Raw genomic sequence first — 18,114 nt, forward strand, 5'->3', positions numbered from 1 at the left:
CCTCCCGTTGCTGCTGCCCCCTAGCCTGGCTGATAATGAATTACACCTCCTTGCACTCCCTCGCTGCTGCCCCCTAGCCTGGCTGATAATGAATTACACCTCCTTGCACTCCCTCGCTGCTGCCCCTAGCCTGGCTGATAATGAATTACACCGTCTTGCACTCCCTCGCTGCTGCCCCCTGGACCGGCTGATAATGAATTACACCCCCCTTGCATTCCTTGGTGCTGCCCCCTAGCCTGGCTGATAGTGAATTACACCCCCCCTTGCATTCCTTGGTGCTGCCCCCTAGCCTGGCTGATAATGAATTACACTGCCTTGCACTCCCCCACTGCTGCCCCCTAGCCTGGCTGATAATGAATTACACCGTCTTGCACTCCCTCGCTGCTGTCCCCGAGCCTGGCTGATAATGAACTATACCGCCTTGCACTCCCTCGCTGCTGCCCCCTAGCCTGGCTGATTAGGAATTGCACCGTCTTGCACTCCCTCGCTGCTGCCCCCTAGCGTGCCTGATAATGAATTACACCGCCTTGCACTCCCTCGCTGCTGCCTCCTAGCTGGGCTGATAATGAATTACACCGCCTTGCACTCCCTCGCTGCTGCCCCCTAGCGTGCCTGATAATGAATTACACCGCCTTGCACTCCCTCGCTGCTGCCCCCTAGCCTGGCGGATTAGGAATTGCACCGTCTTGCACTCCCTCGCCGCTGCCCCCTAGCCTGGCTGATAATGAATTGCACCGTCTTGCACTCCCCCCTCGCTGCTGCCCGCGAGCCTGGCTGATAATGAATTACACCTCCTTGCACCCCCTCGCTGCTGCCCCCTAGCCTGGCGGATTAGGAATTGCACCGTCTTGCACTCCCTCGCTGCTGCCCCCTAGCCTGGCTGATTAGGAATTACACCGCCTTGCACTCCCTCGCTGCTGCCCCCTAGCCAGGCTGATAATGAATTACACCGCCTTGCACTCCCTCGCCGCTGCCCCCTAGCCTGGCTGATAATGAATTACACCCCCCCTTGCACTCCCCCGCTGCTGCCCCCTAGCCTGGCTGATAATGAATTGCACCGTCTTGCACTCCCCCCTCGCTGCTGCCCGCGAGCCTGGCTGATAATGAATTACACCCCCCCTTGCACTCCCCCGCTGCTGCCCCCTAGCCGGGCTGATAATGAATTGCACCCCCTTTTGCACTCATTGCGTGAGGGGAGGAGGAACGGAGGCCCGAAAAGCGATCACCTGACCGGCGCTTCAAGTTATTATTTCATTTTTTTGTATATTTGGTTGTTTCTTCTCTACCGGGACGCCATTTACCTTCTCCAACCTCGATTTTTTTTTTTGCGGGAAGGGGGGAGGGGGGTGTTAAAAAAAAAAGAAAGAAAGAAAACTAGAGGCGAAGAAGAAAAGTGGGAGTTTGTGTGTGAGGAGAACAGCAGCCGCCCTTCGGAGGCCTCGGGCGTTAGGATGCGCCAGGCGCCGGCGGCAGAGCGAGCGCTGGCGGCTTAGCGAGAGGCCGACGCGCCGCGGCCCCTGGGCCTCCCCCTCCGCCTGCTGCAATCCCCCCCTCCCCTCCCCTCACCATGCCGTTCTTCGCCAGCAACCCCTTCGACCAGGACCTGGGTAAGTTGTGAGCTGCACTGAGCAGAGGGGAAGGGGAGGGGAGGGTGTTTTCCCATTCGGTTTCTCGTGTGTTTGTGTGTGTGTGTGTGGGGTGAGCTTTTGGTTTTTAATATTATATTTCCCCCCATTTCAGTATTGCCCCATGTGTGAAATCACACGCGAGGGGGTGGGATTGTTAATTTGGTCGATCTGTGGTGAGTTTTTGGTTTTTATATTTCTATATTTGTCCCCATTTCAACATTACCCTCTGTGAAATCGAAGGGGAGGGGATTTTTAATTTGGTTTCTGTATGTGTGTGTGGAGTGAGTTTTTGTTATATTTCTACATTACCCCATTTCAATATCACCCCATGTATGAAATCAAATGGGAGGGGATGGGATTGTTAATTTGGTTTCTGTGTGTGTGTGTGTTGGGGTGAGTTTTTGTTTAAATATTTCAATATTTCCCAATTTCAGTATTGCCTCACGTGTGAAATCAAACTGGATTTCCCCCCCCCCCCCCACCACCCCCTGATTTGAGACGTGGGCAGGAGATCATGGGTATCACAAAATCAGAATTTTACAGCACAGAAGGAGGCCATTGCTGGCTACAGGTGTGGTACCCAGAGGACTGCTAATGTTGCACCCTTGTTGTTTTATAAAGGGAAGAAGGAAGCTGTGATCTGGAGAATTTTAGCTATGAGGAAAGGTTGGATGGGCTGGAGTTTTCTTTGGTACAGAGGAGGCTGAGGGGGGAGACCTTTTATTGAGGTGTATGAAATTATGCAGGGGGCCTAGATCTGAGACAGTCACTCGGAGTCGAGGATGACTTGCTTCCACACTCGTGAGTTCTAAGGTGACTGATGAGATGTATGTGGGATCTACAGTCTCGGTCACCCAGGTGGGGCAGGTGGTGGTTGAAGGGACGGGTGGGTTGGGGTGCTTGGGTTGTCGCGCGCTGTTTGCGCTTGGCCTCCACGTGCTCCCGGCGAAGAGACTCCTCAAAGTGCTTGACGCCTTCCCGAATACGGCTTCTCCATTTTGAGCGGTCTTGGGCCAGGGGTTCCGAAGAGTCGGTGGGGATGTTGCATTTTTCCATGGAGGCTTTGAGGGTGTCCTTGAATTTACAGCACAGAAGGAGGCCATCTCTGGCTACAGGTGTGGTGCCGGAGGACTGCTAACATACTATTGTTTAAGAAGGGATAGAATTACAGGCCAGCCAGCCAGCCCTAACCTAAATCAAGGGACACCCAAAGATGTTCTATTAATTCATTAAGAGCAAGAGGATAACTAAAGAATGAGTAGGGCCTATTAAAGACCATAAAGGTAATCTGTGTGGAGGCGGAAGACATGGGTATGGTTCTTAATGAATACTTTGCGTCTTGTTGGAGCGGATTTTTGGACATATACTAGACGAGTATATGGGACCAAACATTTGTTTTATTTTCCCCTTTAAATGAATTTTGTAAGGGACAATACTGATGCATTATGCTTTAAACAGTCAAACTTCAAGGTAGGCCTTGAGTTAATGTAGATAGGAAAGTGAGATAATGAACACTGGAGAGTTAAGTGCTGAGTATGTTTGTTTATACCGGTGTCAAAAGCCTGCACTTGTTTATACTGCCCTCTCACAATGCAGGATGGTTAATATCAAAAGCTTAGCCTTCGATAGTCAAAGCTTTGTAGTGCTAAAGCATGTGTTGTAAAGTGACGTAATTTGTAAGATAAAAGAACTTCACTGCAGATACCAATTTGAGAAGATGGTTCAAAGACAGGGGTCTTTAACACTTCTCTCAAAGCTTTGTCTCCGATTTAATAAACCTCTCTTTATATATATTATACAGTCTCTGAAATATTTTTCCACAACAGTCTGTTTTCACAAAAGAGAGGGACGATGCAGACATTGCTATCGGGGAGGAGGAGTGTGAAATACAAGATGAAATAAACATAGCGAGAGAGGAAGTATTAAGGGGCTTAGCAGCTTTGAAAGTGGATAAAGCCCCAGGCTCGGAGGAAATGTATCTCAGGCTGTTAAGAGAAGCAAAAGGAATATCAGAGGCTCTGATTATCGTTTTCCAGACCTCTCTGGCTACAGGTGTGGTGCTGGAGGACTGCCAATGTGGCCATGAACTCATTGAATGGCAGTGCAGGCTCGAAGGGCTGAATGGCCTACTCCTGCAGCTATTTTCTATGTTTCTATGTACCTTTGTTTAAAAAGGGAGGAAGGGATAGTCCGAATAATTGCAGGCCAGTCAGCCCTGACCTCGGTGGTGGGAAAATTATTGGGAAAAATCCTGAAGGACAGGATAAATCTTCATTTGGAAAGACACGGATTAATCAAGGACAGTCAGCATGGATTTGTTAAGGGAAGGTCGTGTCTGACTTGATTGAATTTTGGGGAGGATTTTAGCAAGGCTTTGGATAAGGTCCCACATGGCAGACTGGTCATGAAAGTAAAAGCCCATGGGATCCAAGACAAAGTGGCAAGTTGGATCCAAAATTGGCTCAGGCAGGAAGCAAAGGGTAATTGTTGATGGGTGTTTTATGACTGGAAAGCTGTTTCCAGTGGGCTTCCGCAGGGCTCAGTACTCGATCCCTCGCTTTCTGTGGTATATATCAATGGTTTAGACTTGAATGTAGAGGGTATGATTAAGAAGTTTGTAGATGATACAAACATTGGCTGTGTGGTTGATAAAGCTGTAGACTGCTGGATATCAATGAATTGGTCAGGTGGGCAGAATCGTGGCAAATGGAATCCAATCCGGAGAAGTGTGAGGTAATGCATTTGGGGAGGGCTAACAAGGCAAGGGAATACACATTAAATGGTACAACACTGAAAAGTGTAGAGGAACAGAGGGACCTTGGAGTGCATGTCCACAGATCCCTGAAGGGAGCAGGACAGGTAGATAAAGTGGTTAAGGTGGCAGACGGGATACTTGCCTTTTTTAGCCGAGGCATAGATTATAAGAGCAGGGAGGGGCTGAACTGTATAAAACACTAGTTAGGCCACAGCTAGAGTACTGCATGCAGTTCTGATCACCGCATTACAAGAAAGATGTGATTGCACTAGAGAGGGTACAGAGGAGATTTATGAGGATATTGCCTGGAGTGGAGAATTTTATCTATGAGGAAAGATTGGATAGGCTGGGCTTGTTTTCTCTGGAACAAAGGAGGCTGAGGGAGACTTTATTGAGGTGTATAAAATTATGAGGTGACTAGGTAGAGTGGATAGGAAGGACCTATTTCCCTTAGCAGAGGGATCAACAACCAGGGGGCATAGATTTAAAGTTAATTGATAGGAGGATTTGAGGGGAATTTTTTTCACTGAGGGTGGTGAGGGTCTGGAACTCACTGCCTGACAGGGTGGTACAGGCAGAAATCCTCACAGTCCTGGCCGACAAAGAGCTATCCAGCCTAATCCCACTTTCCATCTCTTGGCCTGCAGCCCTGCAGGTTACGGCACTTCAAGTGCACATCCAAGTACTTTTTAAAATGTGGTGAGATTGGCTGTAAAGCGCTTTGAGGTGTCCCGAGGTCATGAAAGGTGCGATATAAATGCAAGTTCTGTCTCACTTTCCCACAGTCCTGCAAATCTTTCCCCACTTTATTTCATTATTTAATTAGCGCTGATTCCCATTCCCCCATCTTTCTTCTCTTTTTCCCCCCCCCCCGGGGCTTGCTAATCTACATTAGCAGCTGGTCTGACATCACCTCGATTTTAAAAATGATCAGCCTTGTTTTCAATTATCACCATGACCTCGCTCCTTCCTATCTCTTCCAGCCCCACAACCCTCTCCGATCTCCGCACCCCTCCAATTTTGTCCACTTGAGCATCCCCGATTTGAATCACTCCTCCATTGGCAGCCGTGCCTTCAGCTGCCCAGGGCCCAAGCTCTGCAATTAACTCTGAATTCACTCCTTAAACCTCTCTACCTCTCTCTCCTGCTTTAAGACGCTCCTTAAAACCTATCTCTTTGACCAAGCTTGTGGTTACTTGTCCTAACATCACCTTGTGCATCAACTGTTTCTGTCTTGTGATGCTGCTGTTTTGTCTTGTGTTGATCCTGTCAAGCGCCTTGGGACGTTTTATCATGTTACAGGTGCTATATAAATACAAGTGGTTGTTGTTAATTCCCTGTTGAAAGTTATTATTCAGGCTGTGCATTCCAGATCATCATAACTCACTGAGTACATTCTTATCCTTTTCCCTCTGGTTCTTTTGCCAATCACCTTAAATCTGTGTCCTCTGGTTACCGATCCTTCTGTCACTGGAAACCGTTTTTCCTTATTTAATCTATCAAAATCCTTCATAATTTTGAACATTATCAAATCTTCCCTTAACCTTCTCTGCTCTGAGAACAACCCCAGTTTCTCCAGTCTATCCATTTAACTGTAGTCTTTCATCCCATGTCCCTATATTTATCTTTCTCTATATAACTTGCATTTATATAGCGCCTTTAATGTAGTGAAACGCTCCAAGGCGCTTCACAGGAGTATTATGAGATTTTTAAAAAATTGACACCGAGCCGCGTAAGTAGAAATTAGCACAGGTGACCAACAGCTTGGTCAAAGTGGTATGTTTTAAGGAGCATCTTGAAGGAGGGTAGAGAGGCGGAGAGGTTTCGGCAGGGAGTTCCAGAGCTTGGGGCCTAGGCAACAACAGACACGGCCACCGATGATTGAACGATTATAATCAGGGATGCTCAAGAGGGCAGAATTAGAGGAGCGCAGACATCTTGGTGGGGGGGGGGGGGGGCTGTTGTGGGGCTGGAGGAGATTCCTGAGATGGGGAGGGGCGAGGCTATAGAGGGATTTGAAAATAAGGCTAAGAATTTTGAAATTGTGGCGTTGCTTAACCAGGAGCCAACATAGGTCAGCGAGCACAGGGGTGAGCGGGACATGGTGTGAGTTAGGATACAGGCAGCCAAGTTTTGGATCACCTCCAGTTTACATAGCGTAGAATGTGGGAGGGAGGCCAGCCAGGAGTGCATGGACTAGTCAAGTCTAGAGGTAACAATTGCATGAATGAGGGCTTCAGCAGTGGATGAGCTGAGGTAAGGACGAAGACAGGCGATGTTACGGAGGTTGAAATAGGCGGTCTTAGTTATGCTACCATAATAGATTTGGATAATAATGTACATGTGTGTAAGTACAGGTTCGACCTCCAAAATTCGGAGTTCCGGACACCGGGCCGATCCTCCGTGGCGGGGTCGTCCGGAAACCGGAAAATTTTCCGATATCCGGACTCCCCCCACCTCGGCGAACCAACTTCGGCCCGACTTCGCCCAGGACCCCTCCCTCCCCCTTTACCTTGGCTGCCTGACCCCACGTACCTTGGGCCAGACAAGGAACACTTCCTCGGCGGCGGGGCCCGCCCGCACAGCCCCCCCACCCCTTTTTCTGACGTTCTGAAATCCATAAATACCTGAACCTGGGCTCGGGTGTTTCTGGATTCGTGACGTCAGAAAGACGTTCCGACGTCCGGAAAAGCACGAAAACCGGCTTGGCCTCGGTCCCGAGGTACCTTCCGAACCCGTATACCATTTCTAATAAAACCATAAGGGGGGCACTGGGTTGCACGAGTGTCATCAAACAGTGGTACCGTTCTGGTAAATCTCCTGCAACATCTCCAAGTGCCTTGACATCCTTTCTAAAGTGTGGTGCCCAGAATTGAACACACTACTGCAGCTGGGGCCCAATCAGTGTTCTATAATGGTTTAGAATGGCTTCTTTGCTTTTGTGTACTCTGCCTCTATTTATAAAGCCAAGGATCTCGCATGTTCCTTTTTTAAAAGCCAGTGTCATCAAACAAACATGCCCCCCTTTTAGAGGGGCACAACTAAGATGGAACTGAACCATAAATCAAAGGAAATTAAATATTACACATGGTGTCGACTTTGTGCTCGAGTCATGGGGTGCCCACTGTGTGTATATATTGTTCGGGTGTTTAAGTTGATTTCCTGTGCTTTTTATGGTGACCAGCAACAGCTTGCATTTATATAGCGCCTTTAACAGTAAAACATCCCAAGGCGCTTCACAGCAACGTTATCAAACAAAATTTGACACCGAGCCGCTTAAGGCGATATTGGGGCAGGTGACCAAAAGCTTGGTCAAAGAGGTAAATTTGAAGGAGTGACTTAAAGGGGGCAGCGGTGGAAAGGTTTAGGGAGGGAATTCCATAGCTAAGGGCGCTGGGTACAGCTGAAGGCAGGGCCACCAATGGTGGAGTGATAAATCGTGGCTGGACCAGAATTGCAGGAGTGCAGAGATCTCGGAGGGTAGTATGGCTCGAGGAGGTTACAGATATAGGGAGGGATTTGAAAACGGGAATTGAGAATTTTTAAATCGAGGCACTGTCGGACCGGGAGCCAGTGTAGATCACCGAGCAGAGGGGGTGATGGGTGAACGGGACTTGGTGTGAGTTAGGACATGGGCAGCAGAGGTTTAGACGAGCTCCAGTTGCCGACCAAGAGATACATTGGAATAGTCAAGTCAAATTTTGTTTCTATCACGTCGGCTTCTGAGGTTTTTATTGGCGTTTGGGGGATTGCATTCCACGATTGTGTCCAATTTTCCATCATAAAAACAACATTTTAAAACATTAAATAATGTCCTGCGCCAGAGTTTCAGAGCCTGAAACTGAGACAGTACGTGATTGTTGCCTTAGATCCTTCTCGTGTTACTGGGAGTGCGTACGTGAACGTGTAAAATATATGTCTAAAGAGATTTAAAATCGAACAGAAGGCTAGCAATCCAGCGCTTGTCAATATTTGAAAAGAGAGATGAACATTTTGGGAAGAGACACTAGATGGGGGCATCTAGTTTGGGAACCATTACCCGCACCCATTTTGGATGAACTGAATTAATTCCATTTTGGTTCTGTTATAAATAATACAAATTCTACATAGAAACCAGAAAACAGTCTGGCAAATGATTGAGACATTCACGCAGCACGCACGTGCGCCATGAACTAGGACCACATAGTGTCCTGTGGTTTGCTTGACCCCTGACCCCCACTCTGACCGTTGGGCACCGCAAGGCGCTGACAATTTAGAAATTTAACCCAATTACCCATTTATGTTACTATCGGACTTTTTGAAAAGTTTTAATAGTTAATGGTGCCCTCCTTTTTGGAGGAGGTCGCTGTGGTTGTTCATCCAGTTCCACCCTATTGGTCTGGATCCCCTCCTCAGCTCCCGTCCACTCAACTTTCCCTCTTGTGCTCAACTACTCCATGTCGTCCTGTGTCAGCCATGGCTCAGTGAGGTAGCACTCTCGCCCCTCGAGTCAGCAGGTTGTGGGTTTGAGTCCCACTCCAGGGACTTGAGCGCAAAAAAATCTGGACTGACACTCCCAGTGCAGTACTGAGGGAGTGCTGCACTGTTGGAGGTGCTATTTTCAGATGAGACCCTGTCTGCTCTCTCAAGTGGACATAAAAGATCCCATGGCACTATTTCAAAGAAGAGCAGGGGAGTTATCCCAAGTGTCCTGGGCCAATATTTATCCCTCAATCAACATAAAACAAAAACAGATTATCTGGTCATTATCACATAGCTGTTTGTGGGAGCTTGCTGTGTGCAAATTGGCTGCTGCGTTTCCTGCATTACAACAATGACTACACTCCAAAAGTACTTCATTGGCTGTAAAGCGCTTTGAGACGTCCGGTGGTCGTATAAATGCATGTCTTTCATTCCTGTTAGCCAACACTGTTAATGGCTCCTTTTCCTCGGGCAATGACCCTCTGAAAACTCACATCATTACTGCCTTCTCAAAAAATCCACTCTTGATTTGTCCATCCTCCAACTATCTGCCCATCTGTGATCTCCCTTTCCTCTCAAAGGACCTTGAACATGTCGGTCTTTCCCAGTTCCAATCTCCCAAAACTGCCTGCTCGAATCCCTCTCGGAGGTGGGCCTGGCCAGGGTCACAAATTACATCATCTATGCTTCAGTTTGCTATTGCATGACTCCAGTCTTATCATTGTCTAGCTTTGTGGGACTGCCCTTGCATAGTTTAGCTCCTACCCAACCACATATAGCCAACACCTTTCCAGCAATAGCTTTTATATCTCTACCCCCACATAGTCACCTCTGTAGTATCCCGGGAATCTATCCACTCGGTGGGATCATCGAGCGCAGGCTCAAATTGCAGGTGTTACATAAGAAATAGGAGCAGGAATTGACCGTTTGGCCCCTCGAGCCTGCTCCGCCATTCAATAAGATCATGGCTGATCTGATCTTGGCCTCAACTCCACTTCCCAGCCCACTCCCCATAACCCTTGTCTCCCTTATCGCTCAAAAATCTGTCTAATCTCCATCTTAAATATATTCAATGACCCAGGCTCCACAGCTCTCTGGGGCAGAGAATTCCAAAGATTCACGACCCTCTGAGAGAAGAAATTCCTCCTCATTTCCATTTTAAACGAGCGACCCCTTATTCTGAAACTATACCCCCTAGTTCTAGATTCCCCCACGAGGGGAAACATCCTCTCTGCATCTACACTGTCAAGCCCCCTCAGAATCTTATACGTTTAAATAAGATCACCTCTCATTCTTCTAAACTCCAATGCTCAATCATTTCTCATAAGTCGACCCCTTCATCTCCGGAATTAACCGAGTGAACCTTCTCTGAATTGCCTCCAATGCAAGTATATCCTTCCTTAAAGAGAGCCTCTCCTCCACTTCTCGGGGTGAAGGGGTGAGGGGGTGGGGGGGTGCTCGTTCATGCTGCCAGACTGAACGACAGCAAGTCCCAGCTTTCTCCGACTGAAGGTAGGGAAGTCTGAGCTCGGCGTTGTCGGCGCCTGTGATAAACTCTGCTTCCCTCGACACTCGCTCAGGCTGATCCAGACCTTGCACAACCCAGGAGCTGTGTTCAGTCTGCAGCCGTAGCTCAACATCTGAGCTCTCCACATTTGCAACGTTGCCCGCTTCTGGCAGTGCAACCCTTCCCCGTGCCTTTGTTGTCTCTAGGCTCGATTGTTCCAATGTTCTCACTGTTGCTCCCCCACCCTGCATAAACAGCTTGTTTAAATCTTAGGCATTGTTACCTGTCCTGCCCACCCATTGCCCCTGTCCTCTGATCTATGCTGGTTCCTTGTCTCCCAACTCATCAGATTTGAAGTCCTTGTCCTCAACTTCTGATTCCTTCTCTGCCTCGTTCCTTATCCTCAACCCCTCTCTGTAACCTCCTCCAGCCTGATGTTTCCTCACGCGCCATTCAATTCTCTTATCCTTCTCTTCGCTCTCTCCCTTGTCCGCCCCCATCAGCGGCAGAGCCATCAACCATCTCTCCCGCATCTCTGGAACTCTCTGCCTTAAATCTCTCCCTCTCCCCTCTCCCCCAAACCCTGTCTTTTCGACTGAAGTTTTGAGAATCCATCCTTTTCCCCCATGGCATAGTGTCCGTTCCTTTACCTATTTCAGTGTGCGAGATGTCCTGGAACTGCGCTTTTTTTTGTTAAAGGTGCTATCTGCATAAATATATTGCAAGCCCCCTGCTATTACTAGCCCAAATTATCTAAAGACAACACAGCGATAAATGATTAATTACTATTTTCTCAGATATTTTTAAAAACATCATAAAATATACAATGCAGTCAGTGGGTAGCAGTGATCCTGTATGAGGGTTCACATGATTGCATGAGTTTCGCTCCATTTTCATTTCTTTTGCCAGTTGACTCCTCCTGAAGGCGCTGGGATATGGCTCCATGGGAACTCCATCCACTCCCTTATCCAAGTATTCTATCTGTGCCTTTGTTACCCTGTAGACTTGCCTATTCCAGCGCATTCCTGGCTGGCCTCCTACGTAAACTAGTGGTGATCCAAAACTCGGCAGCCCGTGCCTTAACTCGCATCAAATCCCGCTCATCCACCACCACTGTGCTCGCTGACCTATATGGGCTCCCGGTTAAACAACACCTCGATTTCAAAATTCTCATCCTTGTTTCCAAATCTCTCCATGGCCTCGCTCCTCCCTATCTCTGTAACCTCCTCCAGCCCAAAACCCTCCGCGATGTCTGCGCTCCTCCAATTCTGCCCTCTGGAGCATCCCTGATTTTAATCACTCAACTATTGGCAGGCGTGCCTTCTGTTGCCTGGGCCCCAAGCTCTGGAACTCCCTCCCTAAACCTCTCCATCTCTCTCCCTCTCTTTTACCTCCTTTAAGAGCCTCTGTGAAACCTGCCTCTTTGACAAAGCTTTTGGTCATCTGCCCTAATATTATTTCCTTATGTGACTCGGTGACAAATTCTGTTTTATAACGTGCTTGTGAAGGACCTTGGGTCGTTTCACTATGTTGTGGCGCTATATAAATACAAGTTGTTGGTCATTCACATGCAGTCCTCGATGGTTAATGTCAGAACCCGAGCCTGTCTTCATCAGACATCTTCACCCATCTGCAAGGCAGTGAAAAGGGAAGTCACCAAGGTCCAGGTCGGTGATTGGAGCGTGGGCAGGTACAGCAGGAGCGGCGAGAGACCGTAGAGCGACGTGATCGGGGCCCAGAAGAGGTGAGGACCCAGGGGCAGCACGGGCCAGCCCACACTGCGATATGTGCGCGCACTAGGTCCGTGCAGCAGAGCAGGTCTCCAGTTGTCTTGGTTAATCCTTGCTACTGGACCAAGACCTAGCTCTGCCAAGTCCATGTGGGTGGCTGGTGTGCAACGGCCACCAAACGTTAAAAAAATCCAAGCACAGGCATCTTCCACCCTTCAAGATTTAGTTCAGACCTGGAATATTAGGTCCATCATTGAAACACCTGTGAACTTTTTGCCGTGGAAGCAAGTCATCCTCGATTCGAGGGACTGCCTATGATGATGATGATGATGATGATGATGATGCACGCATACATTTTTTTTTGATCGAAGTTGCTGGGAAACAATCTGGAGTGGAAACCCTAGATGATTTTATAGTACCTATTAAATGTCAAGGGCAATTGCAGGTCCCTAGTTGTGATGCAGACTGTAATCAGCACAAATCAGGAACTTGACCTCCTGATCTGCACAGCTCCGTCTACGCATTCGCTTCACCAGATGTCGAATGACTGTGTTTGTTACTGTGAATATTTTGTTAGCTACGGTAAGGAGCAGAGACGCTGACATTGGTCACGGAATATCTGGGACTGTTTTTGTGCACGCCAACAGACTCGCAAATAGCCCCGAGCCTCGTGGGCTTGTCTCCCTGGCCCTCTGGGGACCATTGTTTTAAAAAAAAAAAAGGCACTCCCTAGACTTTGACTGAGCTTGGGATTCGGTGCCGTTCCCTAAGATAAGTGCAGCTGGCTTATCCCTGCTCCTATTTAGGTGGTGAAAGGGGCCCCATTAAAATGGATCCGTCGAATACAACTCCGATGGTTTTATTTTTCCCTGGGCGAACGCCTGGCCTTCACTCGGTAACTGCCGACAGTGGCCTGATTGAAATCGGGAGTGAGCCTTGTGGGGAATTACAGACCCACAGTCATTGCAGCGTGCTGAAAGTGCCCCTAGAGCAGAGCGTCGACTGGCCTGTTGCCCTCGATTTTCCAAGTCGAGTGAGCGGCGGCGGCGGCAAATATATTGCTGCAGCTTAAAGGCACAGCGTCACCGAGGATTTTCTGTTTGCAAACTGGAAATTCCTGTTCATTGGTGGCGGCAACAACATCTGTGGAGCACTGTGTAATCAGTCTGGACTTAAGAACATACCCTTTTTTTTTTTCCTTTCTGAAACGCCCAAAGCATTCATTGACCTTATTTGTAAAATAAAAGACTGGAGCTTTGTGCTTCTGCTGTCACACCTTTGGTTGTGGTGAGTCAGTGCTGGAGTATAGCTAACTGCTCAGAGCACGAGTAACATTTTCATACAGGTCCTCCCTGAATGAGGAAGATGCATTTTTGTCCAGTTAAAAAAGACTTGCATTTATATAGCACCTTTCACAACCTCAAGACGTGCTTTACAGCCAGTGAAGTACTTTTTGGAGTGTAGTAAATGTCTCATCGCCGAGAGCATACAGAAAGAGCATGCGGCAAACCTGTCCTTCCCACCCACCCTTTCCCTCAACGACTACCTGTGACAGGGACTGTGGTTCTTCTATTAGACTGTTCAGCCACCTAAGGACTAATTTTTAGTGATAGCAAGTCTTCCTCGATTCCGAGGGACTGCCTAGGATGATGATGTAGGAAATGCGGCAACCAATTTGCGCACAGCAAGCTCCCACAAACAGCAATGTGATAATGACCAGATAATCTGTTTTTTAATGATGTTGATTGAGGGATAAATATTGGCCAGGACACTGGGGAATGATTCCCCTGCTCTTCGAAATAGTGGCACGTTTAATGTTTCATCTGAAAGATGGCACCTCCGACAATGCAGCACTCCCTCAGCACTGCACTGGAGTGTCGGCCTAGATTTTTGTGCTCGGGTCTCTGGAGTGGGACTTGAACTGACAACCTTCTGACTCAGAGGTGAGAGAGCTGCCCACTGAGCCACAGCTGACACTTGTATTCAGAGAGGTTGACATAAAAAGCACCCCATTAACTTAAGATGAATACTAGCACACAGTCACCTAGCACGTGAAATGGGGAAGAGCAAGTAGATAACTTTGTAGCTGCTCAGATAAACTGGTCCTTTTCAGGTTAGCAGGTTGTAACTAGTGGGGTGCCGCAATGATCAGTGCTTGGGCCTCAGCTATTCACAATCTACATTAATGATCTGGATGAAGGGACCGAGTGCAATGTATCCAAGTTTGCTGATACAAAGCTAGATGGGGCAATAAGCTGTGAGGAGACTCTGCAAAGGGATATACAGGCAACTCTCGATTATCCGCACACGGATGCAACAGGAAACCATTATAACGGCATTTAAAATTCCGTGTGTGTGCTGCTGCAGCCGCTGTCTCTCGCGGCCGCCGCTGACGTCGGAGTCCCTTCGGCCCAGGAAGGCATCGGCCCGGTGCGTTCGGAGTCCTTTCGGCCCAGGAAGGCAGTGCGTTCCGGAACCCCGGAGCTAGACAATTTCCTCCTCGGGGCCACCTGCATGCTGGTAATGTCCATACTTAACTGCCTTGTTACTGTTTGTGGCTGATTGCACAGTATTTATTCATTGAAGTTTTAACTCTTATAATGTGAACTCGCTCTATCGGAGAAATCTTTTACCCGGCATAGTCCAATCCCCGAGAAACCCGGATAATCGAGAGTTGCCTGTAGATAGATTTAGTGGCAGATGAATTGAGTGTAGAAAATTGTGAGGTTATTAACTTTGGTCAGAGGAATAGAAAAACAGAATATTTTTTAATTGGTAAGAAACTTTTAAATGTTGGTGTTCATAGAGATTTGGGTGTCCTTGTGCAAGAAACATAGAAAACTAGCATGCAGGTACAGCAACATTTGGGAAGGCAAATGGCATGTTGTCCTTTATTGCAAAGTGAGTTGGAGTATAAGAGTAAGGAAGTCTTGCTACAGTTGTACAGGGCCTTGGTGAGACCACACCTGGAGTACTGTGCACAGTTCTGGACTCCTTATCTAACGAAGGATATACTTGCCTTCGAGGTGATGCAACAAAGGATCACTAGATTGATTCCTGGGAATCTTGTCTTATGATGAGAGAGTGTACAGAATGGGCCTATAATCTCTGGAGTTTAAAAGAATGAGAGGTGATCTCGTGAAACGTACAAGATTCTGAGAGGGATTGACAGGGTAGATGCTGAGAGGTAGTTTCCTCTGGCTGGAGAGTCCAGAACTAGGGTGCACAGTCTCAGGATAAGAGGTCGGCCTTTTCAGACAGAGATGAGGATGAATTTCTTCACTGAGGGTTGTGAATCTGTGGAATCCTCTGCCCAGAGGGCTGTGTATTTGAGAGATAGATTTTTGGACTCCAGGGGAATCAAGGGATATGGAGATCGGGCAGGAAAGTGCAGTTGAGGTCGATGATCAGCCATGAACATATTGAATGGTGGAGCAGGCTCGAGGGGCCGTATGGCCTACTCCTGCATCTATTTATGTTCTGGTGTTCGTAAGGTTAATTGCAGAGAAAATAATGAATATCTGCAAGTGAGTTACTAGCTGGAATCTAATCGAGGGGTTCAGATAGAATAATGGATACCTGGGAATGAGTTACAGGTGTAATCTAATCAAAGGGTTCGGGTGGTTTATATATAGAATAATGGATATCTTGGAATGAATTACAGGCCGTCATCTAATCAAGGGGTGCGGGTGGTTTATATATAGAATAATGGATACCCGGGAGTGAGTTACAGGCTGGAATCTAATCGAGGGGTTCAGGGTGGTTTATATATATATAGAATAATGGATACCCGAGAGTGAGTTACAAGCTGGAATCTAATTGAGGGATTTGGGTGGTCACAACCTGCGACCTAAGATGATCATAGGTAATCCCTCGAAATCAAGGAAGTCTTGCTTACATTCTAAAAGTGAGTTTTCAGGTGACTGTACAGTCCAATATGGGAATTACAGTCTCTGACACAGGTGGGACAGACAGTGGTTGAAGGAAAGGGTGGGTGGGGAGTCTGGTTTGCCGCACGCTCCTTCCGCTGCCTGCGCTTGTTTTCTGCATGCTTTCGGTGACGAGATTCGAGGTGTTCAGCGCCCTCCCGGATGCTCTTCCTCCACTTACGGCGGTCTGTGGCCAGGGACTCCCAGGTGTCGGTGGGGATGTTGCACTTTATCAGGGAGGCTTTGAGGGTGTCCTTGTAATGTTTCCTCTGCCCACCTGGGGCTCGCTTGCCGTGAAGGAGTTCAGAGTAGAGCGCTTGCTTTAGGAGTCTTGTGTCAGGCATGCGAACAATGTGGCCCGCCCAGCGGAGCTGATCAAGTGTGGTCAGTGCTTCGATGCTGGGGATGTTGGCCTGATCAAAGACACTAACGTTGGTGTGTCTGACCTCCCAGGGGGTTTGAAGGATCTTGCGGCGACATCGTTGGTGGTATTTCCTCAGTGATTTGAGCTGTCTACTGTATATGGTCCATGTCTCTGAGCCATACAGGATGGTTGCTTAACTGCTCCTGTAAATTGGGTAATTCTTGAGAAGGAACTGAGGGACAAATTTGCCCTTTTAAAATTTTCATTCCAGACAGGCTGATGTAAAATTATGCTGAGAGAGTAGCCTTGGAATCATTTAAGTTGCAGTTGGCTGCTTTGGGGATTTGGAAGCATGGCGAGAATAGGTTTTTCTTGACTGATGATGAGCTAAGCAGAAATAAATGGCCTTCCTTGTCTGTCTTTACCTTGTGACGATTACTGATGGATGAACACTGCTGTGGAGCTCTGTTCAAAAAAAAAAACTGTACAAATAACCTTTTGTGTGCGTGTGCGCACACAATTTCATTTTTGTGTCTTGGAGGATTAGTGATTTTGATAAACATTACCAGGACCGGATGATAATTCAGTTCCCTAATAGGATAGAAAGATCGAAAAGAAAGACGTGCATTCATATAGTGCCTTTCTCGACCATCGGACCATCCCAAAGCGCTTTACAGCCATTTAAGTACTTTTTGAAGTGTAGTCACTGTTGTAATGTAGGAAACGCAGCAGCCAATTTGCGCACAGCAAGCTCCCACAAACAGCAACGTAATATTGACCAGATAATCTGTTCTTTTTTCTTGTGTTGATTGAGGGATAAATATTGGCCCCAGGACACCGGGGATAACTCCCCTGCTCTTCTTTGAAACAGTGCCATGGGATCTTTTCTGTCCACCTGCCTCGGTTTAACGTCTCATCTGAAAGACGGCACCTCCGACAGTGCAGTGCTCCCTCAGCACTGCACTGGGGGTGTCAGCCTAGATTTATGTGCTCAAATTTCCTGGAGTGGGATTTGAACCCACAACGTGCTGACTCAAGCGAGTGTGCTACCCACTGAGCCACAGCTGACACTTGAAGAAAAGGAAAAATTTTGCAGGGCTGGTGGGAAAGAGCAGGGGAGTGAGACTAAATTGGATAGCTCTTTCAAACACAGGCACAATGAGCTGAATGGCCACCTTCTGTGCTTTATGATTTCATCAATTTCAGGTAAAAGAAAGAAAGACTTGTATTTATATAGTGCCTTTCACAACCTTCCAAAGCACTTTACAGCTACTGAGTACTTTTTGAAGTGCAGTCACTGTTGTAATGTCGTCTTCTTAAGCATTCCCTTGTATCGAGCATGGCTTGCTTCCACGCCAAAAAAGGATGAGTTCACAGGTGTTTCAATGAAGGACCTAATATTCCAGATCCCGAACTACATATTGAAGGGTGGAAGATGCCTGTGCGTGGACTTTTTTTTCACGTGGGGTGGCCGTTGCACACCAGCCACCGCACGGGCTTGACAGAGCTGGGTCTTGGTCCAGTGGCAAGGATTAACTGAGACGACTGGAGACCTGCTCTGCTGCACGACATTGCAGTGTGGGCTAGCCTGTGCTGCCCCTGGGCCCTCGCCTCTGCTGGGCCCCAGGATGCATGTTGTAATGTAGGGAAGCAGTGTGAGATGAAAATCTTGCGAGAGTCTTGTATGGCTTTGGTTTCTCAATAGCTAGTTAAAAGTCTATATCCGAAGTATAACACAGA

The 18,114-nt window shown here is 47.8% G+C and overlaps 1 protein-coding gene across 3 annotated transcripts in view; it reads left to right on the top strand.

The window, feature by feature from the left end:
• The first annotated feature begins 1,198 nt into the window (after positions 1-1,198).
• The window catches only part of stam2 (signal transducing adaptor molecule (SH3 domain and ITAM motif) 2), a 106,105-nt gene continuing 89,189 nt past the window's right edge, over positions 1,199-18,114 (top strand). For all 3 annotated transcript variants that reach the window (XM_070875266.1, XM_070875268.1, XM_070875267.1), the window contains exon 1: positions 1,199-1,607. In XM_070875266.1, coding sequence (XP_070731367.1) covers positions 1,568-1,607 — 40 coding nt within the window. In that variant the 5' untranslated portion in view covers positions 1,199-1,567. The remainder of the gene's footprint in view (positions 1,608-18,114) is intronic.

Source organism: Pristiophorus japonicus, chromosome 3 (assembly GCF_044704955.1).
Source record: "Pristiophorus japonicus isolate sPriJap1 chromosome 3, sPriJap1.hap1, whole genome shotgun sequence".
NCBI lineage: Eukaryota > Metazoa > Chordata > Chondrichthyes > Pristiophoridae > Pristiophorus > Pristiophorus japonicus.